Here is a 23967-nt window from a genome sequence, read left to right as displayed (position 1 = left end):
TAAATAAGTGTATTTACTGTTTAACAAGATGATCTGCTAATATTTTTGCCCTTAAATTCAGATTCAGATATGCATTTAAAATAAGTTTTTTTTTTATTTCAACGTCTTCTTCCTTTAGCAAAGTGTCTCACTTACCTCATTTAAAAAAAACACTTATTTTAAGACAAAATTGACTAACTTAGTTAATATTTTTCTTGCAGTGCATTTAGTTACATCTCAAATTTACCTTCCTTTGTAGGTTTTCATTTCATATTTTGTTAAAATAGTTTTGTTAAAGCGGTATATGGGTGTTTCCTTGCTATTGAGCGCCTGACTTGAGGTTTTTGCAGCTCTTGATAACATGCAGGAAGTGATGTAATCATTGAAATGAGGCGTGCCGAGCAGGAAGAGGACTAAGAACCACTAGTTCATCTTTTACACTACTGCAGCAAATCAATAAAAATATAGGATGTCGTATTTAATTTCATGAGTTACGGGTGAGGTATTTAGAAAAACTAATCCCTTATAAACATTTTATTTCATAATTTGCATAGGTTTTAAATCTTATCCATAGCAATCCTAAAAAGGTGTTAACATTTAACCTAAAGGTCTGACCCATAACTATACATACAAATCAGTAAAGTCCAGTAATATTTTGGTGAACATGTTAATGGTTTTATTTAAAAAGAAATGTTCATGTAAACAAAAAAACAGGTGATTTGGAAAAGCAGGAAGTGAATAAAACAGCTTTTTAATGAATCAAAGGTTAAAACAGGTCAGAGAGCAAAAAACTGTGATTTCCAAGGCTCAGCCAGTCGAAGAAGCTGATTGGTTGGCTCCTTTTGAGCAACAAGGAACATTGCCGAGTTCGAATTCAGCAGCTGCGTCCTCCAAAGGCCAGCTTTGTTTGCTGATTAGGTCATAGTGTGGCACCGAGGCCTTTTAATTGGAAGACTCCTCGTTATGCGGCCGACAAATGCAGCCTTCATTTTGCCCGTTTTGAAGGGCAGATCTGGTGTATCCTAAGTAGCCGTGGGTATCCCATGGTTCATTGCGAGTCAAAGCAAGCAGGCTGCTCTGTGCTCAGAGGAAAAAGGCCAAACAGTGGTTAATATTGTAAGTGCACTTTATATTAATCCAAGTATTTGAGTAGTTCATTCTGAAATTATTGAAAATAGTTGTTTTAAATATTTATTGAGTCGGATATGCGGCAGATAATGTTTTATCTGTTCCTGCTGATATTTAGGCACAGATTCTAATATATCTCTGTTTGGGGACTATAAATCTGATATCTGAGACATCAGTACTGCTGCTGAAGCTCCTCTACAATATTATTAGCACTCAGAACTACCTGTTTTTGGCGTCAAGTGTTATGGTTGCTAGGTGACAGAGCGTATGGGCGGTGAAAGCCGTAGAAGGCTGGACCAGTCTGAATCCAAAGCCAAAACTCTTCCGGCCTCCTCATTTTCATGGACCTCAAAGGACCCAGTCCAGGCAGCCCGGGTCCTTAGATGAAGCAGCCACTGAAACTAAACACCTCATGTTTCTTTTGTATTGCTCTATTTTAAGAAAAGCAAATTTTCTTTTTAATGAAATGACATGAAAACTATGATTTTATTTTTTTTAAGTCTTTATATGTAAACAGAGATCCTATTTAAGTGTGACGGGCAGTAAAATTGAGCAACAGATTAAAAAGAGTTTCAGTTGATGCCAGTAGATGTTCCTTTACATTGCTCAGGGTTTTTGCAAATTTAAGCTATTTTATTTTATTCCCTAAATGTTTAAAAACTCTATGTCTTCAAAGAAATGCTTTAAGAATCGTCTAAAAAAAGTTTACTTAACATCTTTTCTTTTGTGTCACCTTTGCTCCAGCTGTTTCTTTTAGACCAGAAAATTTTACCATTAATTACTCATACTGAACTTTAACCCTATAACTACAGGACAGTCTAACAAGGGTTTTAACTACTGGAAGACACAGATTGAATCACTAAAAACTAAACCAACACCAGGCTTTCCTGTTTTATTCATTGCCTTGTGATTTCTGGGCCTATAGGGAAGTGATGTGACTCTGTGTGATGGGTCTGTTTCAGCCCAGCCCAGTGGGGAGGCAGCAGCCCAGCAGGGGGGCTACGAGGTCCCCAATCGTCTCAGGACGCTGCACAACCTGGTGATCCAGTACGCCTCCCAGGGCCGGTACGAAGTGGCCGTGCCTCTCTGCAAGCAGGCCTTGGAGGATCTGGAGAAGTCGTCCGGACACGACCACCCCGACGTGGCCACCATGCTCAACATCCTGGCCTTGGTGTACAGGTGAGGCGCTGTCTTCTCTAACACGGTCAATACTAATGAAGATTTTTTTTTTTTTACTACTCTGGGGCTTTTTTGTGTTTCCAGGGACCAAAACAAATATAAAGAAGCAACTCACCTTCTGAATGACGCCCTAGCTATCAGAGAGAAAACCCTGGGCAAGGACCACCCAGCTGTGGCTGCAACCCTCAACAACCTGGCTGTGCTGTTCGGCAAGAGGGGCAAATACAAAGAGGCCGAGCCCCTCTGCAAGAGGGCCCTGGGGATCAGGGAGAAGGTGAGAGGCCCCCAGCGCCAACGGAAACCACCGCATTTGAATGAAAAGCCAAATGCAAAGCATTTTTGCAAATCCGTCTCCCAAACGCTCATGAGGCCGTCTCCTTTCTGCCCTCAGGTGCTGGGCAGATCTCATCCGGATGTAGCCAAGCAGCTGAACAACCTGGCCCTGCTGTGCCTGAACCAGGCCAAGTACGACGAGGTGGAGTACTACTACAAACGGGCCCTGGAGATCTTTGAGTCCAAACTGGGAGCCGATGACCCCAGTGTAGCCAGGACCAAAAATAACCTGGTGGGAACCCACCGTCTGCTTTCTCTACTACCTCTTAGTCACATTTGGACCCACTTTATTGCACTTCTTTTTGTGAAAAGTCATATCTTTAAACTCTGATTTATGCTGTTGTTCTTTTAGGCCACATGCTACCTGAAGCAGGGCAAGTTTAAAGATGCAGAGGCTCTGTACAAAGAGATCCTGACCAGAGCTCATGAGAAGGAGTTTGGATCTGTCAACAGTGAGTAAAGCCGTCAGTGGAGCGGCTCAGACAGGAGCTAACCGCGTCCGCCGGGTTTTTCTTTATGCCACAACCCTGTAATCATTGCTGCATCGCCCTCTACTGGTCAGATGATGATACCGCCCAGCTTTTAAAGTCTGTGTGGAAGAAAACCATGTTAATATTGGAAAAAAGGAATTATTATGACCCAGATGAGCGTCTGTTTTTTGCTAGGATTAGAGAGTGAAAAGTCGATAGGAAGAGGCACAAAGACGGAGGTCTGCCGTCATTCGTTGTTCCTACATCGTTCAGAAACAGTTCAGGTAGCTTTAATCAAGTAAAACTGCGCATCCTGCATGGTTGCAGGAATACTGAGTCAGCCGACATCTTTTGCACTACTTTTCTGGATTGAAGAGGATAGCCGCTATAGTTGCTGTGTGTAAAAAAAAAAAAAAAAAAAAAAAAAAAAAAAATCCCAGCAGAGACTGGACTTTGGACTGATCAACCAGTTGGGAATGTGCAGCAGACTGATGTTAACCATGGTTGAAGCTGTCCTACTATGTAAAACTTCGAACTCAATGTTATTGCTGACATTTTGAATTGAAAAAGCTTCATAGATGGGAAGGGAAACGTCTTCAAACTTGGAAACAAAGTCCAGTGGACTTTTTTTTTACTTTTTTGGAATGACAATGACTGAGAATCTGCTGCTTTGTCTGCTATTTGATGACAGCTGACCTTCCTCGGCTCTCTCTGATAGCGATTGAAAGTTATCTGACGTGCAATTCTTCACAGATGCCTGTTTACAGCCCCTGTAGCAGCAGTCAGTTTACAAGCCGAGGGTCACTTTAAATGGCGTGATAGAGAACAAAGAAATCACGCAATATTCGTCTGGAAGATCTTTTTTCGGGGGATTTTAACCACATTTCTCATACTTTTCACCAGTATTTTATTATTGTGTTATGTGTATCAAGAGATATGTACGGAAGAGGATTAGGGCCACTGGAAAAAAAAAAAAGTTAAATGATTTTTAAATTTTATTTCAGTTTAATATGGGAAAAAGTCAGAATTCTGACTTTTTTTCCCATATTAAAACAAAATAAAATTTAAAAAACAGTTAACTTTTTTTATTTTTTCAGTGGCCCTAATTCTCTTCTGTAGATATTTGATGTTATAATTAGTATTATTTATTAAAAGTCAAACAGAAAGGTCAGGAATGTTTTATGATTTCATTTTCCGTCTCATTTTCTAGATGATAACAAGCCCATCTGGATGCATGCAGAGGAGAGGGAAGAGAGCAAGGTCAGTTATTAAAGTTTTATTCACCTGCCACTACATTAGCAAATGGACTGAAAAGGTCAATGGAGACGTTTTCACTTCCTGTAGTCTTACCAGGCTCTTGTTTTACACCTACTGAACTAATTTTCATCCCTCTCTGTCTGCCTCTTCCTGCCTGAATTAGAGTAAACAGAAGGACTCTGGGCCGTATGTGGAATATGGCAGCTGGTACAAGGCCTGCAAGGTGGACAGGTAATCTCCATGTTTCTGGTACATGAAGGAAAAATCAGTAAACACTGCAAATATTTAAATCTAAGTAAGCCGATTTCCCTTAAAATAAGTATATTTCTCCCTGATTTCAGCAGATAAATACAATCACTTGCCTATAGAATAAAATTCTTTACCTTTTAGAATAAGAAAATACAACTTAATATTTTATTCAAGTGTATAATATCTAATTATCTATTTTAAGGTCAAAGATACTCATTTAATTTGCAGATAATCATATTTAACTGCTCAATTTAAGGAGAAACAAGATATTAATATTAAGATATTTAGATAAAATGCTCTTGAAATAAGACAATGTAAATGTAAATTTTCTTGTTCTATTGGTAAAATGTCTCTTTTACCTCCTATATTCAAGAACATACCCACTTTTTTAATTGACTTATCTCAATTTTGATTTTACAGTCATTGCTTCTTTTTAATCAGTTGAAAGTGGCATATTATTAATGGTTGAATTTTAGACCATTTCTGTGGTTCTTCAGAACCACAGATAATTTATTGGCTTTAAGCTCTATAGGACACAATCCTGACTGATTCTGCTCCTTTTGGTCCATCTAGTCCCACTGTGAACACGACCCTGAAAAGCTTGGGAGCGTTGTACCGTCGCCAGGGGAAGCTGGAGGCAGCAGAGACGCTTGAGGAGTGTGCCAGCAAGTCACGCAAACAGGTTCAACACTTTTTAAAAAAAAGCCCTGGTGCTGTGTGAGTTACTGCTGTTAGATTAGCTGTGGGGGCTCTGCACCAAAGTTACATCACCTGATTAGTTCAGAAGGCATTTTAGCTTAGATTTATAATCTCCTAAAATGAGCCAAGATTTATAATCAGGCAGCAGCTTTGTGTTTTAATCCCTCTGGTCCAAAGCAGTTCAACATTGTCTGCAGGGTGTGTGTTGTGCTCTTTGTGTTTTCTATTATCCGCTCCTTATCTTTTTTTTAGGGAATTGATGCCATAAATCAGAGTAAGGTGGTGGAGCTGCTGAAGGACGGACCAGGGGGAGGGGCCAACAGGCGGCATAGCAGAGACGGACCAGGGGGACGAGGAGACGGCGAGGGCGACGACGCTGCCGAGTGGAACGGGGTAACTTCCTGGCTCCCTGCTGTTCATATGCTGACGATGGAGAGGTCTTTTTCTTTTTTTTTTATTTTTGTACCTCATTGGTAATTTCCTCGCTCTGTTTTTAGGAAGGAAACGGGTCTCTGCGTCGCAGCGGCTCCTTTGGAAAGATCCGTGATGCTCTGAGGAGGAGCAGTGAGATGCTGGTGAAGAAGCTGCAGGGCAGCGGACCTCAGGAACCCCGAAACCCAGGGTAAAAAAAAAAACAATCAGGAACCCCGAAACCCAGGGTAAAAAAAAACATAAAAAACAATCAGAAACCCCGACACCCAGGGTAAAAAAACATTAAAAAAAAACAATCAGAAACCCCGAAACCCAGGGTAAAAAAACAAAATAAACAATCAGGAACTCCGAAACTCAGGGTAAAAAAACAAACAAAAATAATCAGGTACCCAGAAACCCAGGGTAAAAAAACTAATTTTTGAATGTTTGTTTTTAGAAAAATCACACGCATGTAAAAGAAATGGTTAATACATCATTAATACCCATTCAGTGGTCTAAAATAAGTAAATACTTTTATTGAATAATTCTTTTTGGTTGTGATCATTTACAACCTTTTGCTGCAAGCTGGATTGTTGCTAGATCTGAGTTTTCAGTCTCACAATAAATCCATCTTGAAAACTCACTAATATGTCCGTCTTGTAACAACCAGCGAGTTGATCCACCTCTTCTCGGCTAGAAGGCGTTTTTAATGTACGTAATCCAAACTGCAGGCACTAGGATAATAAAAGCGAACATGTTTTGCTGGCAGATTTCGGCATTTTAGGTTAATTTAGGCATTAATAAACTGTTTCAGAGGAGTGATCATAGCGATCTGCATCAGCAGTGCTGTGTCTGTCTCCCTGCCAGCTCCCAGATCAGCTTCTGTGATTGGTTGATGCGGCGCCTCGAGCAGCAAAAGTTAAATTTTCCCAACTCCAGCAGCAGCTGCGTTTGCTGCGCCTTGATGCACATCAACCATTGACTTTGCATGTAAACTAGCTGCTCCTGCTGCCTTTGCTCCTTTAGGTGTGAACGTAGCATTTCAGACTGACCAGCAGCCATCCCAGGTCGATAACATAGAACCAAACTCATATCAATCTAGCTAGTGCCAAGTTAGATCATTTATCATCATTTGTTGAAACATCAACCTGTTCCTCAGCATTAATAAAAGTGTCGTTTTTTTTTTCCACTTTCAAAAATATCAACCTACGAATTGATTGAACGAATGAACTAATTATGCTGGAAGACTTTTTTTATGCACAGAATGTTTTTATATCGTTCATGGGCAAATAGATACAATCACTTTTTATTATTTCATTTATCTCTTGAGATTTCTTTGAGCAGTATTTTTTGTCAGGAGACATAAATCTGAGCTCTACTGATAGATGGAGCTTTATTATTCATGGATGTAAGAAAATGATTTTAGTTTCCGTTTTAAAGTCTCTCCCTTCAGAACCTCCTGCTGCATCGTTTTGGGCCTGCAGACTGAACTTGTCTGAATGTACACTGCAAAAATGACCTACACATGAGCAAAAATGTCTGAAATTAAGTGTATTTATCCTTAATTTGATATGATTAATAAGATGATCTGCAAATGTAATGAGTATTTTTACACTAAAAGTAAGATAATTAGATAATATGCACTTGAAATAAGACAATGCAATAGTTTTTTTTTCTTATTTTAAATCTAAATAGTTTCGTTCCATTTGCAAAATGTCTCACCTCCTCAATTCAAGAACAAATTTAGTTATTTTAAGAAAAATATGACTTATTGAGATTTCAGTGTTTTGCAGTGATGGGAACAGGATCCTGCAAGTTTTCAAGAAGAGAAAAAAAACTAACTACATGTTTTTTTAATGTAAGCTGGCCTGTTTGCTGTTTAATCAGGGCTGAGAGGAGTTATAAAGCAGCAGCTGCTTGACTCAGATAGACTCAGTACATTAGTCATGGATTCAAGCAAAGATGGTGAGCCATTGGTTTGGAGCTCTATCTAAGCCTCTCTATGGTGTGAGAGGATTATTTTTATGATACAAGGTCATTAGTTTAGTACAGTATGTTTGGAGCTGGGATTTGGAGTCGTTATTTCTGGATGTGACTGGTGTTCAGCTCCTACACATAAAGAAGTTTCTCTTTTTCCACACAGTGACACTTTGTTTTATTTTGTTGTTTTTTTTGCACAGAATGAAAAGAGCGAGCTCCCTGAACTTCCTGAACAAGAGCAACGAGGAAACCACACAGGTAAAGATGTTTTTTTGCCAGGGTTCCTACAGTCTGGGCAGGGCTACCGTATTTTCTGTACTATAAGGCGCACTACATTAATGTTAAATTCTCTATTTCCATATTTTACTGCTTAGACTTGAGTTTGAAGTCTGTGCAGTAAGCGCCGCCATTTGCCAGGTGCCATTGTGGCGTCCTAAAACACACTGTAATAATCTGGTGAAGAACGAAGCTGCAGTGTTTTGTCTTTGTAGTTGACCAAAGTCAGACTAAAACATTTTGACAGAAAGGCGTGTACCACACCAAATCGCTTTGAGCTCAGTAAGCAACCAGAATCAATCCCTGTCTAAATTGATCTGGATTATAAGGCGCACTGTCACTTTAAGAAGGCTTTTAAGTGCGCCTTATAGTGTGGAAAATACGGTAAAATTATATAAAGGACTTTTAAGGTATGGAGAAAGAAAATGAAAGCATGGGAAAACATTTATAATATTAAATTTAATTATTAAAGGTGTTTTTAGGAACCGGTAATGTTTTGGTCCTGATCAGCTTCCTTTCACGCAGGATTTATTAAAACCACCCTGTGATATTAAAGGGGAACTTTGTTTTTTTTTACATTGGTTCCTTGATTTTACGTTATTACATCATGTTCTACTCACCCTAATGAGTTGTGTGTCATTTGGAGCTGTACTGAAGATATTCCGTTTGGTTATATCCAAGTAACGTCTTCCTATGGGCAATGAGTTAAAGGCACAAACTAAACTGCTCATGATTTGTTCTTTATGGTACGCCAGCATTCATAACATGTAGGCGACTCACTGTCCCCCAGACATCTGCGGTTATATTTTTGATATTTATATCTTTTAAAAACAGAGTGGCGTGTGTATGACATCCGCACGTCCGACTGGAGTTTTTTTTTTTTTTTTCAAAAAAAAAAACTTTATTTAACCAATGTTCATTACACCAGGCAGCGACGCTCTACCCCGATTTATTTGGCTAGCTAATCTGAATCGTTCAATTCCATTTGGAGAGCGAGATCCTCTGTGGTAGTAGCACTAGAGGCATATGAGTAAAACTAGCAGCAGTTCAGTGGACAGGATGAAGGAATGGTAGCGGCGCACGGATGACGTCATACACGCGCCGCTTTTTTTTAAAAAAGATATAACCGTGGATGTCTGGGGGACAGTGATTTGCCTACATGTTATGAATGTTGGCGTACCATAAATGATAAATTATGAACAGTTTAGTTTGTGCCTTCAAGTCGTTGCCCATAGGAAGACGTTACCTGAATATAACCTAATGGAATATTTTCAGAACAGCTCCAAATGACACAAAACTCATATGGGTGAATAGAACATGATGTAATAATGTAAAATCAAGGGGCCAATGTAAAAAAAAACTTCCCCTTTAAAGGATTGATGGTGAGAGCGAGCGGCTCAGTGGTAGAGGATCTGGAAGCAGATTGTTGACCTTTAACCCCATGACGGGGCGTTTCTAAATAAACTACAGGAAGAGGAGTGAAAGTAAGATGCTTTAAAACATATTTCCTCTGAATCCTGGAGGTTTTACTGTTTTTCTTTAAGAGTAGATGGATGCAAACTGAGGTAATCTGTCTAAACAGGGTGCTAAAAATAGGTTTTGATTGGCTGCTGTTACCCAGGATCCCTCCTCCCTCTTTTCTCCTCTCGTCTCGGTCAACATGCAGGATAACAGAAATCACTTTTTTCTCTTTTTAAATCCAGGATGCCAACTCCGGCCTCTCAGACAGCAGGGGGCTAAGCGCCAGCAACGTGGACCTAACCAGACGCAACTCCCTGATTGGTTAGACACGCAGCCTAGAGGTGGGACAGAGAGAAAGGGTCTGCTTACCTCGGTTTGAGCAGCAGCCTCATTTGATTTTATTCTATTTTAAGGAACACTTAAAAGAATACAAAAAACTTGATGTCACTACCGCTGCTACCGCTGTACAATCCGCCGCCGTCGACCAGAATACTGAATAGTTTCGTCCACATTTAGGAGCATGCTGCTGAACCAGAGAGAACAACGTCTGCACCTGAACGCCTCGTGTTTTAAACCCGTAGCAGTTCAGTCTCATCCTGTTCGCTCTGTCTCCACTCTCCTTTGAAGAACACCACACTTTTGTTTTTTAAATATTTTCTTTTTTTTCCTTGCAGGTAAAGTCTGTGTAGCCAGTTTCAGGTCAGAGAGATGCATTGCACTTTGTATATTCCTCACGTAGCACGGCGTAACCGCTGACGACGGTACCGTCCCATCACAATCGACCTTCTAGGACTTTTAGGGAAACATGAGCTCTAACCATTTCAACCTCAAAACGTTGGCCTTTGTTTTTTTATTTTTATGTATATAAACACTAAATTATTTGTCATTTGTGTGTGTGTAGCTTGATTTGACTTTTTTTGTTTACACTTTAGATGGGGGCTAAACTGGAGCTATCTGATAGAAGGGGACTAGGATTAGCTGGAGAATATGTGGGAAATTAAAGGAATTTATTAAAATGTGATTTTTGGTTGATCCTGTTGTTTAACACTTAAAAAAATGCTGATGAATTTAAAATCTTGATCACTGAAGTGAGTCCAAACTGGAAATATACTCTTGAATGTTTGAAATATATAAGATGACAGTAGCTGTGAGTTAAATGCTGTTTTTCTTTTTCTTTTAAGTGTTTTTTTTGTTAATTTGTGGTTTAATTCATGAGGACTATGGTTGATTTATTTAATTTAAAGAACAATGTATTACAACAACTGTTATTTTAATTCAAGCTCATCAGATCTGTATTCGGTCTTTAAACCTTCGTATAGGACTTGTTTAAAGCGGTGCATCAGCTGCAGTATCTGTACAGTCAATCTAATCATTTATAGAAACTGATACTTCGTCCTCCACTAGTGGAGATCTGTAAAAATCTTTCACTGCTGTCGCTTCATCTTACCCTGAAGAACTTTAGCAAACCTTGAATGTCAGTAAATTGAATCAGCTGGTAAATAATTACGTAATACGTTCAGAAATGATTGTTTTGAACAAAAAACACTAGTGGCACAATTATTAGCCTCCCTGCTAATGCTGGTTTGAACTGTTTTGTGTTTTTTTTTTTTTTGGTCAAAATTTCATTCCTTTTTAATTTTTCTGTCAGATTCCATCCGATTTTGAGTGAAAATCTCACACTATTTGGAAAAGTTTGAAATAAAACTAGCCCACAGCATCACAGATATTCTACCATACATACCAGTGGTTATTGTGAGAGAAACTTTTCTGCATTGCTGTTGTTTTCATCTAAGCAAAGTGCGTAGTTTGCATTTTTCCATACCTAGGACAGAAATTATTATTTTTTTTTCCCGTTTTCTTTTTCAAACATCCAGCAGGCATATAGCTGGTGTCTCCAGATGCCATTCTTTGCTGCTATTATTGAAGTTATTAAGTTATTGATCATCAATCAATTGTTCCTAATAACTCAGGTCAACCTAAAACTGTAAAAAATATATCATTATATATATATATAATTGGTATAAAAATCTTGTTGCATACATTTAAAAGGGAGTTGTATATTCTGCTGATAATTGTGCCTCTATTTATTTTTGTTAGACACTGTTGCAATATTTTCTTTTTTTGTGGAATTTTAAACAGGGTTTTAAACAAATATTTCCACATCTGTATCTTTATTTTTCTGTATAATTTTACAGTAAACAACCCAAAGTGACATCGTTTTCTCCTCTAAGAGAAAATAATCCCTCCTCTGTCAATTTACTTCATATATTTTGTCTTCATGTTACGGCTGTAAGCTTTTATTTTGAAGGTACACTTTACTGCTTATCTGAATGTTGTTTTGATGCCTTCCACTTTGATTGTTCAACTACACTAGATCAGAAAAACAAAAGAAACATCCACCAAAGAAGAATGTACATGTGGTGGGATATCATTTGTATTTCTGACATATCCTATCAGCTTCTGAATGTTTGGGCGGCTTTAGTTTGATATAAGAAAACGGAAGAATTCAGGAAGTGAATAAAAGTGATTTTTGGGAGGTTTTTGGACTAAAAAGAAAAGCAGCCAATAATAGACATAGCAGGTCTTGTTTATCACCCCAGGCATTAGTCACATGCTCCTCTGCAGAGGCCTCATATATATCAACCAGTGTAGAATATTTGGTGTGATGATAGAGAACCGAAGCTGCAGCAGGTTTTAAATATTGATCTTTATCTGCTGCTGAGGGGTTTCGATGCAAAGCTTCAAAGATGCTTGTCTCGTCTCCTTGGATGGAATTGTAGCTTTTAAGATGCTCCTGTAAATCTGTTTTATGGAAATGTTCAATAAAGACATGTTTCACTTTTAGATTATGATCCTCCGCCTCCTTTTTTTTTTTTTTTTGTGTATGAAACCAGTTCAAAGCATGTGTTTGTGTTCTAGTTTTGCAGCTTGGGCTGGAGGTGTTAACCCAGTGGTGCACTGATGCATCCTTCACAGGGCGGGGGGGGGGGTTCTCAGCTACTTCCTGTCTCATTGACAGACGAGCCCCACACAGAGGAAACCAGACCCACTGGCTCTTCACAGAATCAGCGCCACGATGACGGACTGACTGATCCGCTGCCTCGTCCAGATGTCGAACTCTGGAGCATGAATGAAGCAGGTCCAGAAAGTAAGAGCGTTTACCCAGAGAGGCTTTGAATGTGTTTTTATTTTGATTTAATGGATCCTGAAGAGAGAGCAGTAGTTAACCTCAATGTTTCATCCTTTCACCATTCAGTGTAATTTATCGTACTAGCAGAAGTAGATAAAGGGAAGAGAGATGCTCGAAACGTCACTTGCTATTTAGGATCTATGCTGTGATGCCAAATTTAGATATTCTGAAACTTCGTTCTTGATTCAAACAGAAGCTGCAGATTCATGATTTTACTCTTACTCTATCTGACAAGCAGTTCTCAATTAATTGGAGCACTGTTTAAAAGCTTCACTAACTCAATTTAAAATCTACACAACATGATACAAATGACACATAAAGTGATGCAGAGCATCCAAAAAGTATCCCAGCACTGCTGTTTTTTCCCACATTTACTCATTTTATTCCAAAGTTTATTGAATCAGTCGCTTTACAGACAATCTATTGTTATAACAGTGCAGAAATTAATAACTGACAGAAAACTAAGAACACACTTTTACATCAGTATTCAAAATCTTTGCTTAATGCTTTATAGATTCACAGCGATTACAGCCTAAGTTTATCACCTTTAGGCCGTTTCCTTCATTCTGAGCATATCAAGCTCCATCAGGCTGGATGGGAGACGTCTGTGACCAGCTGAAAGGTCTGAGTGGTTCTAAGGTCTCTCCTCTTGAGTAGATTACCATCCAGGATTTCTCTCTGGGGATAATCGGATAATTTCATGATACTGCCACCACCATGCTTCGCTGTAGGGACACCAAATCCCCTGGTTTTCTTCAAAGATAAAACCTGGTATTCATATTAAAGGGTTTGATATTTGTCTCATTAGATCAGAGAAGATTGTTCATATTATGAGAGTTCTACAGGTTCCTCACAGTCTGCCATACCTGACTGATGTATTGCTTTCCTTCTGGAACAATCTTCTCTCTCCATAGAGGAACTCTGGGATTTCACTTTGGAGCTTCATGGCAAAGGCTATCAATATTTCATTAATTTTCATTATTTTTTCTATGCTTAATAACTTTTGCAAGATTATGAATAGAAAAAAAACCCATTATCATAAAGAGGAGCTCTGCATGCAATATTTGACAAGAGATTATTGAATACCATTGGGAATAAGGCTGTAAGATAACTAAATGTGGAAAAACTGCTGCGGACGGAACCCTTTCCAGATGTTTTGCATTTATTATATTCATTTCTAAAAGTTTTCATAATGCTGGACAGCTAATGAAAACACAAACTCTTATGTCCATGATAGGGTCCAGAAAAAGGTTACTGAAATCCTCCATCTAAAGGTTAAGCCACTGAAGATCATTGCTGAACAAGCCGGCCGCTCACAGATTGTTTTCTTCCAGGATATCAATGGAAAATTGAGTAGAAGGAAAAAATGTCAATTACTAGACAACAAAAAAGTTTTTCATCAATATATATAGTCCAATATATATAGCACAGTTAAGACTTTGTGTTTTAGGAGAAGCTTATTAAAGTGATTTAGATAGATTGCTGGATATTCTTATGTGTGTTGGCCTTTGGAACTCTAACTACAGCCTCATTCCACACTTTGTGAATCTCCTCCACACTTCTACATAATCTGCAGTCATTCCTGTTGCTTTGGCCTTTCTCTACTTTTCTATTCATTTTATTTATATAGCGCTAATTCACAACTAATTTCATCTCAAAGTATTTTACAGAGGCGATTAAAACAGATCATACAGGCAGATTGGTTCAAAGTTTTCTATCTGATGAAAACCAGCTGATTGCATCCACTCATTGACTCTCTGCAATCCCTCACACCAAGCATGTATGTAGCGACTGTGGAGAGAAAAACTACCTTTTAACAGGAAGAAACCTCCAACCAGACTCGGTGTGGGCAGCCATCTACCGAGGCCAACTGGGGTTCAGGGAGACAGAAGCAGAGATACAGAAAGAAGCACTAAACTACTAAACTTTCCTGCTGTGAATGGATAGAGCACCATGTTCTCATTATTGAGAAAACTTGTTCGACAGTAACTTTTTGTGGCTTGCACCCTTCAGAGACCCTCAACGCAGTGGTTTTGTGACATATAGGTGTTACATCTGTCTTTCTTACACCGATGTGCAATAAGTTGGGATTAAGATCTCTTAAAGATCTCCTATCACTCTGTTTTGGTTAAATTTAAAGAATTTTCTATTTAGAAACAGCATCAAATAAATATTTAAACTTGTAATTATGTTATTAATTGAAGGCTAATTTTTCAAATGTAATCATTTTTATGATACTTTTATTTTTAGAATCAGCTCATTCCTCCATGTTTTCCAGCAGAACGTGCGTCCATGTCTGCAGAGACAGCCCCGCGCATCACCTCGTCGGCTGTGGTCCAGTTCCAACTGGGGCTGTTCAGGGACATGGTTCGAGTCCCGCCCGGAAACCTGAGCTACCGCCACGCTCGCAGGCTGGCGGCCGAGGTCATAGAGAGGAAGGTGAGGAGCAGTGCCTCGATTCTGCAGCTCAGTTTTTGGATGGTGCACAATTTAGCATTTTGGTTAAGATTTATACAATTTAATGTGAAAAAAACCTTAATTATATATCTAATGTAACAAATGTATAAATGAATCTGCTGTAAACATTAACACAGACCCACTTGAAGAACAAAAAATTTTGTTTTTTTTTTGAGCACGCAGACAGGAAGTGGACTCTTAAAGACCAGCTCATGTCGGTTAATGCAAAGTATGCCGTCCATTTTGACAGCTTCTGTTGCTCTGCAGCCTAATCTGCGGCTGTTTTAATGTTTGTCCCGGATTTATGTCTCTTCTCGATTAAAACGCAAACAGCTTCAGTCCTTTTGAAGCATTTCTGTGATCTTCAGAAGTAGTACAGCGCATCAGCTGTGGCTTAGACCGAGCTGCTGCAGGTGTTGTATTGGCTCTGGCCTTCATGCAGCCTCAGTATCTGTGTGGTCTCTGAGAGTGCAGAAAACTTTCCAACCACAGCCTTTCCCCTCTGTCAAACACTCTCTAACACACACACACATAGGGTAGGTTGTGTGCCTCCTCTCAAACACAGAAATAAACCTGAGTTTCCGGGCATTGGGTCAGCAGGCTATGCAAGAAAGAAGGTAAATGTCATGCTTTGCAGACGAGTTACTAAAGGTGCTACTCTTCTGGTTTTGCATCGACCTTCCTGGAAATCAGCATTTTACAAAGACTAGTTAATCCAATTGTCTAATTTTAAGATCAGTTTGATAAAGCTGGTGTTTTTGTTTCATTAAATATTTAGAAAAGCTATAAATAAGGCATATATATATATAAATTATTAGGCCCTGAAACTAATAACTTCAATTACTTATTTGTGTTTAATAAAAAAGGAAAGGAGGCTTTAGGCTTCCTAGCTTAGTTCCTTTAGCACAGGAAGCTTGCAGGGTCACTCTCAGATACTGAGAAGCTGTCCCACAATCCTTTGCAAGACAGACGAATAGACAGCAGAGTTGACCATTAAAACAGTTTCTTTACCTGTACTCTGAATGACACATGCTAATGTAAACATATTCATATATTTTGGGTTTTATGAGGTAAAACTTCATCTGTTGGCAACATTTTTGCAAATTGTGTTTGTTTTTTGTAGCATCTGTAACATCTTCCATGTGTGGTTTGGTTGCATAGTGATGTCCACAGCGGTGTGGACTTCCTTTCTCTACCTATGATGGTGTTTTTCCGTTTGACCTCAGGAAAGGTGAAGCAACAAAAGGCTACGATTAGATCAGTTTGGATACAGCCTGAGTCCTTTACTCAGACAGTGAGGCGACAGTGGCAACGGCTGCAGGAGTTTGCCTTGCAATTGGCTGGTTTGGCAGTTTGAGCCCCAGTGTTATTTTGTCTTTGGGTGAGAAAATTCACCTGCATTGGCTACTGATGGTGGTCAGAGGGATTGGTGGCACCAGTGTACAGCAGCCTCGCATCTGTCAGTGATCCACAGGGCAGCTGTGGCTGCAATGTATTTTACCACCATCGGTGTGTGCATGAATGACTAAATTACTGAATATACACTCACCGGCCACTTTATTAGGTACCCCATACTAGTAACGGGTTGGACCCCCTTTTTTCTTTCAGAACTGCCTCAATTCTTCGTGGCGTAGATTCAACAAGGTGTTGGAAGCATTCCTCAGGGAGTTTGGTCCATATTGACATGATGGCATCACACAGTTGCCGCAGATTTGTCGGCTGCACATCCATGATGCGAATCTCCCGTTCCATCACATCCCAAAGATGCTCTATTGGATTGAGATCTGGTGACTGTGGAGGCCATTTGAGTACAGTGAACTCATTGTCATGTTCAAGAAACCAGTCTGAGATGATTCCAGCTTTATGACATGGCGCATTATCCTGCTGAAAGTAGCCATCAGAAGTTGGGTACATTGTGGTCATAAAGGGATGGACATGGTCAGCAACAATACTCAGGTAGTCTGTGGCGTTGCAACGATGCTCAATTGGTACCAAGGGGCCCAAAGAGTGCCAAGAAAATATTCCCCACACCATGACACCACCACCAGCCTGAACCGTTGATACAAGGCAGGATGGATCCATGCTTTCATGTTGTAGACGCCAAATTCTGACCCTACCATCCGAATGTCGCAGCAGAAATCGAGACTCATCAGACCAGGCAACGTTTTTCCAATCTTCTATTGTCCAATTTCGATGAGCTTGTAGCCTCAGTTTCCTGTTCTTAGCTGAAAGGAGTGGCACCCGGTGTGGTCTTCTGCTGCTGTAGCCCATCTGCCTCAAAGTTCGACGTACTGTGCGTTCACAGATGCTCTTCTGCCCACCTTGGTTGTAACGGGTGGTTATTTGAGTCACTGTTGCCCTTCTATCAGCTCGAACCAGTCTGGCCATTCTCCTCTGACCTCTGGCATCAACAAGGCATTTCCGCCCACAGAACTGCCGCTCACTGGATGTTTTTTCTTCTTCGGACCATTCTCTGTAAACCCTAGAGATGGTTGTGCGTGAAAATCCCAGTAGATCAGCAGTTTCTGAAATACTCAGACCAGCCTTTCTGGCACTAACAATAATGCCACGTTCAAAGTCACTCAAATCACCTTTCTTCCCCATACTGATGCTCGGTTTGAACTGCAGGAGATTGTCTTGACCATGTCTACATGCCTAAATGCACTGAGTTGCCACCATGTGATTGGCTGCTTAGAAATTAAGTGTTAACGAGCAGTTGGACAGGTGTACCTAATAAAGTGGCCGGTGACTGTAGCTTGTTTATGTTCGTCTCACTGCCTCTCAATCTGAATAAAGTCCATCCTTGGACTAGGCCATGCTAAAACCTTTATTGAGTCACTCGTAGGGTAACATATCACTAAACTTTAGATTGCTTTTTTTGGTTTGTTCTGTTTTTTTTTGTTTCATTTTCACTTTTAATTTGTGACGCTATTCAGATGATTATCACTTTTATGCTGCTCCAGGCTGTCTAATAGGTTCTGTTAAAGGTATTTCTTTAGAAATTTGACCTACTTCCTGCTGTCATACAGGTTCTTTTTAAGTTTCTCTATGTTTTACAGAGGGCAGGTTATTTTGGATCACTCTCTTTCTTTAATAAATGGCATCATTGGTTAAGAAAAGCTACTTTTGGTTTGATCAGGTTATCTTTGTGACAAAAAATGCAACATTCAGGAGAATTCTATTATGAGAGCTATGAATACTTTATTTATGGCACCAAAATGACCTCCATCGTTTTTCTTTACAATAAGGTTTTTATTGTTTTTGAAACTTTATCTACTTTTGCACTATTTCAATTTCATCTGTGACTTTCTGTTGTCATAATATTTTAGGAGGTTTCTCAAAGCTGGGGCCCGGGATCCCTGGGGGGGCTTAAGACACCAAGATGGGTTCTCAGGGGTCACAAGACGGGTTTCACAATCAATACTATAGGATCTCTGAGGTAGACAGGAGGCCGGAACATATGAGAAGACAGATAAATGTGAACGTTCTATACAATAAGTCCACATTTATTTGTTTATTTATTTATCTAATAAATCATTTAAATCTTAAATATTCCATTAATTTCTAAAAATTAACCAATTCATAATAAAAAAAACATTTTAAATGATAAATTATACTGTATAATTAAATGTCATTTTCAAAGAATTCATTTATTTGAAAATTTAAATAATTATTGCACTTTATATTTGCGAATAAATTTAAAGTGAAATTAATAAACTATATATTTATCTGTATTTTTCAGGGGGTTGTTGTTGTTGTCACAGGCTAAAAGGCTTGGGAGCTTCTAATTTAGGGGAAGATTTATAGACAACAAACTTGGCATTAGCGATCAATGCCTGTTCACGCCATTAGAATCAATGCTCAATACAAAAATATAAATCAATGTGGCCTTTTTTTTTTCTTTTAGACAGCATCAAGATACTTCAAGTTGTTTTTGCCACTTTTACAAGAAAGGATTGATTTACTTTGATCAGGTCTGCAATAGTTCCTGTAAAATCTTCCATTCATAATGTGGCTTCTTCTAATCTCAGGGAGAAACACCAACATTCTGCATGAAAGCAGCGTGTCTATATATATATGTAAAGTCTGTTTGCTGGATGCATCAGTGGGATTCTTCCGTGTCTGCAGGCTCCAGACTGCAGCGTGGTGGGCCCCGGTGAGAAGATCCTGCTGTTCAGACATCGACCCGCCTCTGAGCAGCTGCTGCAGCGGCTTACAGACGAGGACGAGCTGCAGGACGGAGACCTCATCGAGATCATTGTTGCAGGTTAGACATCAGATCTTTCAGATTACATCAGATGGGTGCAGAGATAGCTCTTGGGTTTACGATAACATCAAGATGGAAGATTACATCGTGAGTGTGTCTTATGACTAGTATAAGATGGCATAGAGATACATACAGATTGAACAACGTGGGTAAATAAAGACAAACCTTCTATGTTTAAATATAATTTTAACTCTGAGTCCTTTTTATCAGGATTTTTATTTACAATCTACAGCTTCCAAACAGTTTCTCAATCCATCAGATTGGGAGGAATTATTCCAGCTTTATTAAGGTGACCTCACAGAATCTCTGACAGATTAAGCTCTGTAACCTGGGTATTATGTTCTCATTAAAACATCCAGGTGGAGCAGTGATTAGCCCGCATGATCCATGTACAGAGGCCTTAGTCCTTGACGTGGTCGAACCGGGTTCGAATCTGGCCTGTGGTCCTTTGCATGTCTCTCTCTCTGTCATACCCCCTTTCCTGTCAGCCTACTTTCAGAAAAAGGAGTCACTAGTGCCGTAAAAACTAAAAAAAACAACCCATCGTTTCAGTACTACTCCTTCGTCTATTAGAACTTTTGTCTTGAGCTCATTGTGAAGCTAAAAAAGAAACCACTTTCATCTACAGTCTTCTAGTACATTGATTTCCAAAGTTGGGGTTGTTGTGACTCCGATCTGGGTCACAGATTAACAAGCATGAAGTCTAGAGATTCACTGTAGAAATTTAACTAAACTATAAAAATATAGTGATGATGGATATTTATGTGTTTAAAGATAATGACACGTCACATAACTAAATACGTATGTTTTATCACCTTTATAGCATTAGCTCATAGTTAGTTTGTTTGTATTCCAACTAAAACATCATGAGTGCATTCTGGTTGACCTGAAACCTGAGGGTTTTTGTTCACTTCATTACTCAATACCTCATCCAGCTTTTCCCCCATCAGAAGAAGAATCCCGCATCATCATGCTGCCACTTCCATGCCTCATTATAAAAACCAGGGCTCAAGAATTAAGGATGATTTTATCAGATCAATATTCCTTTGTGAGGATTTTGGAAATATTTGATCTTTTCTTTGTCTGAAGGACTTAAATGAGACATATGAAGATTGCAGAACACAATAAAATAATTCTAGAATGTAAACTAGTGGAAACTTTTGCAGCTCTTCAGAGGTTCCATCAACCTACTGGGAGCTTATCTAAATACGTACCTTCTTCTGATGCTACTGGTTCTGGAGGCATAATTTCAGTTTTTCCTCTTATCTGGTTTCTTAATATTATTATATGCTCTATTTCCTTATGGAGATGATTTATTCTTCATGCTGTCAAATTAGATCTATTCAGGTTTTTTTATTGATACCTCAGGTCAGACCTTGATAAATATTTACCTTTAAAACAGGTATTTCTGTTTAATACTGTTGTTTAAAATAGTTTATTATCTGAAAAATCATTATTGTTTAAGGGAGTAAATCTGTTTTATGGTTTGCAAAGTGTTAAGCACTTTTAACAATTTTTATCAACATCTTTTTAGATACTTTACAGGCAGCAAAACTCAATGTTATGTTATAGTTTTCTGCACTATGTTAGCATAATGTCTGATGCTACTGTGATTGTAACCCGTTAATAGTCTACAATTAATGAAGGAAAATAAGGAATTTTCAGGAAGTTGCTCATGGGTCACATACAGTATGAATAATGACAGGTTTGAAATCAGTGAGTCAGTTTGCTTATCCAATCAAATTATTGTAGAATAATTATTTATTCCTTATATTTGGATTTATTTCCCTTAAACGGTTCTGATTTTTAAGGGGAAAAGAAGTTAAATCTGTCATGTTAAAGGCAAGTGTAACTAATTAAAAGCCACTGTCGATAGAACTATGGAACAAATGTTCTGGTTTAAAGGGATAAATATGCATTGCCGTTACTTAAGGTACCTTTCTACATTTTAATATTCACAGTTAAACAGTTAATGTGTGAGCTCCAGGCTCCTGTATTTACACTAACAACCTTTCCAAAGCCTCTAAATCCCACCATGAGGCGCAGCTAAGCCTCTAAGTCAAAACAAACATCCATAAAGATAACAAGGACACCAACACTCTGCCACACTAAAGAGCTGAGCTTTGAGCTTAATCACTGGTGGGGGGAAAAAAGCATTTTAATGCACTTACTGTAAATACTTTGCTAATGCTGACTTGTTTTCTAAAGCGTTATGCTGGAAGGGGCTGGGAATTTAAGACTTGATGTTTATTTTAAGGTAATTTTAAGATGAAGGTCATTTTAGGAAGAAATGTCTTTTATCTGCAAGTCTTCTGTTTTGTATTGAAACCAGGATCGGCTTCTGTGGCTGAGATGAGGATGCGTCCTCACTGCCTGGTGGTCCAGTCGTACCGGACCCCCACCTTCTGTCACCACTGTGGGGAGATGCTGTGGGGCCTCGTGCGACAGGGATTGAAATGTGAAGGTAAAGCCACCGCCGCTCGTTCTGCGGAGCTCATTTTAAACAACTACTGCACTTTGTTGAAGTGTTCAACCCTCTTGAACTTTTCCTCATGTCGTCACATTGAAAGACATGGTTACATGTCTAACTCCTCACGACCAGTAGATGGCGCACCTGCTTGCTCCGTTCCAACCTTTTTTGCAAATCTTCGCCAGCTGGTTGCTAGGTCTACCAATGTTAACATTTAATGTACCTGTACATAAGCAAGCTTGCAACCTCTGATTGACTTTTGAGTGTTTTTTGCTTCCTCTTTTTTTTCACTTTTTTTTTTTCTGAAAAATGTCAAATGGAGAAGAAACTATTTCTACGTGCAATGATGGAGCTGCTAGGATCTGATAACACCAGAGCTCCTTCTTACTATTTCTATTGGTGCAAAAACCTTTAATTTTAATTTTAACGTTGTGATAAAAAGTTAATTTTTAAAGATTTTGGACTCGTTAAAATTTATAAAACAATTTTTATGTACTTTTTCTTTTCAGTAAAATTGCTTTTTAAGGTTCCCAGTCATCCAGGACATAATCATTCCAAAAACGTTAGAAAAACTATCCAGGAAGCTTTTTCATTTCAAAATGTCAGAATTAGCGTTGAGTTCCAAGCTTTATAGAATGGACCAAAAACAAAGCCTTGTTTTGGCTTAGAAAACATGCAAATTGAACCAAACGAACAGGTCCGTCCTTTAGGAATGGGGAGTCGTTGAGATCTTTTGTTAGCCTGCTATACACGATACTGGTCTATGCCTCTGAACGGGGAGTCATTAGGGGCATTGTTGGCCTGGCTGACCACGCGAGAATGTTTGTCCCCTTCATGGCGATGGGGGTTAAGATGATAGCAGGAAGGAATCTACTCTATTGCTGCATTGTAGGTTTTTGAGAGCTGAAATCTGAGTCTGCCCCCTTTAAGGTTGGTTTTTCTCTCTTAGCATAAATGGCTTCCTTCCTTCCTTCACTTTCAGTAAAATTGAAACTGTTTTCATCACCACTCCGGAAGCTATATAGATATTTTTTTTTCTACAAAATTAATCATTTGATGAAAATAGTTGCAGCTTTGACCTTTAAAGTCACAAAATTGGTTGTTTGTGATACAGCAAGATGATGGAGATCCTGTATTCCAGCCTCAATTCTTTAGTTTCTGAATCATTGATGTTTGACTGTTTCCATTATTTGGCTCCATTCACTTACCAATCCTCTATGAACAACATGATGCTGCCACCACCATGTTTCTTGTTGCAGAACAATCAAATCAAGGGGATGGTTTTATTCCACATATAGGGCCTGATGTTTATAGGGTCAAAATAATCATTTGCATAAAATTGAGTTTGCTGCCGGTCATCTGAAAAAGACTGCATGTGCGTTCTGCTGTATTTAAATGAGTAAGTGTTGGAAGGGCCGTAAAGAAAATATGACTTTTTAAGCACTGAGATCAAGTTAAGAATGATAATAATTAAAATAACAATAACAATAAAAATAATGATGAATATTAGTTAGGGCTGGACTAAATATCAAGATTTTATGCAGAATAGTTTATACAGCGATTTGACTTCTAAACTCTGTAGTGAGACTGTTTTTAAGCTGCTATTATTATTTTTTCTTATTCTTTTTTTTTTTTTTACTATTTTGTTTTTATTATTATTATTATTTTTGATCACCAAGGACCCTGTTTTGTTTTTATTTGGTCTGTTTTTCTTCCGAGCTGCGAATTCAAACGAATTGCCCCTGGTGGGAATAAAAAATTGGTCTAAGTTTATTTCTAAAGTTACTGAGAATTTTTTCAAAAGATAAGAAAAGATTATATGGTTTATATGGAGGTGGTCTGCTTAGCATTATAATTATACTTTTATGTATGCAATAAGGTTATTTTTAGCTTTATCTACTGCTGTCTGTCAAAGAAACAAGTCCCTGTATGACATTTAGTATAAAATGTTTATTTAAAAGTGGGTTTATTTTTCAATAATTATCTTATGAGAATAAAAACATACTGTACTAATTTCTTCGCTGAATTTTTGAAATACCAAAATATAATTTTCAATCGATGTTGCATAGCCTTAACATTAGTTGTAGTAAATTTTACATGAGTGTTTCAAAGTGCTGCAAATAAAAATTAAAATGATAAAAAAAAGATGAGAATAAAGGTT

At 38.6% G+C, this 23967-nt stretch overlaps 2 protein-coding genes across 2 annotated transcripts in view; both read left to right on the top strand.

The window, feature by feature from the left end:
• Positions 1 to 2032: 2032 nt before the first annotated feature.
• LOC107085233 (kinesin light chain 2-like) lies at positions 2033 to 9773 on the top strand (the record flags this gene model as incomplete). Its single annotated transcript, XM_015375451.1, has 11 exons — positions 2033 to 2286; positions 2371 to 2560; positions 2678 to 2851; positions 2972 to 3071; positions 4300 to 4349; positions 4510 to 4577; positions 5169 to 5277; positions 5547 to 5687; positions 5792 to 5916; positions 7886 to 7943; positions 9665 to 9773. Coding segments are annotated over 11 exons (1353 nt in total), but the record flags the coding sequence as incomplete, so codon positions are not given.
• Positions 9774 to 12459: 2686 nt separating this feature from the next.
• The window catches only part of LOC107085232 (serine/threonine-protein kinase D3-like), a 19926-nt gene continuing 8418 nt past the window's right edge, over positions 12460 to 23967 (top strand). The window contains exons 1-4 of the mRNA XM_015375450.1: positions 12460 to 12570; positions 14894 to 15051; positions 19198 to 19336; positions 21669 to 21800. Coding sequence (XP_015230936.1) covers positions 12549 to 12570; positions 14894 to 15051; positions 19198 to 19336; positions 21669 to 21800 — 451 coding nt within the window. The 5' untranslated portion in view covers positions 12460 to 12548. The remainder of the gene's footprint in view (positions 12571 to 14893; positions 15052 to 19197; positions 19337 to 21668; positions 21801 to 23967) is intronic.

This window comes from Cyprinodon variegatus, unplaced genomic scaffold (genome assembly GCF_000732505.1).
Source record: "Cyprinodon variegatus isolate N-32 unplaced genomic scaffold, C_variegatus-1.0 Scaffold119, whole genome shotgun sequence".
Classification (NCBI taxonomy): Eukaryota; Metazoa; Chordata; class Actinopteri; order Cyprinodontiformes; family Cyprinodontidae; genus Cyprinodon; species Cyprinodon variegatus.
This window is presented reverse-complemented; position numbering and strand designations above follow the sequence as displayed.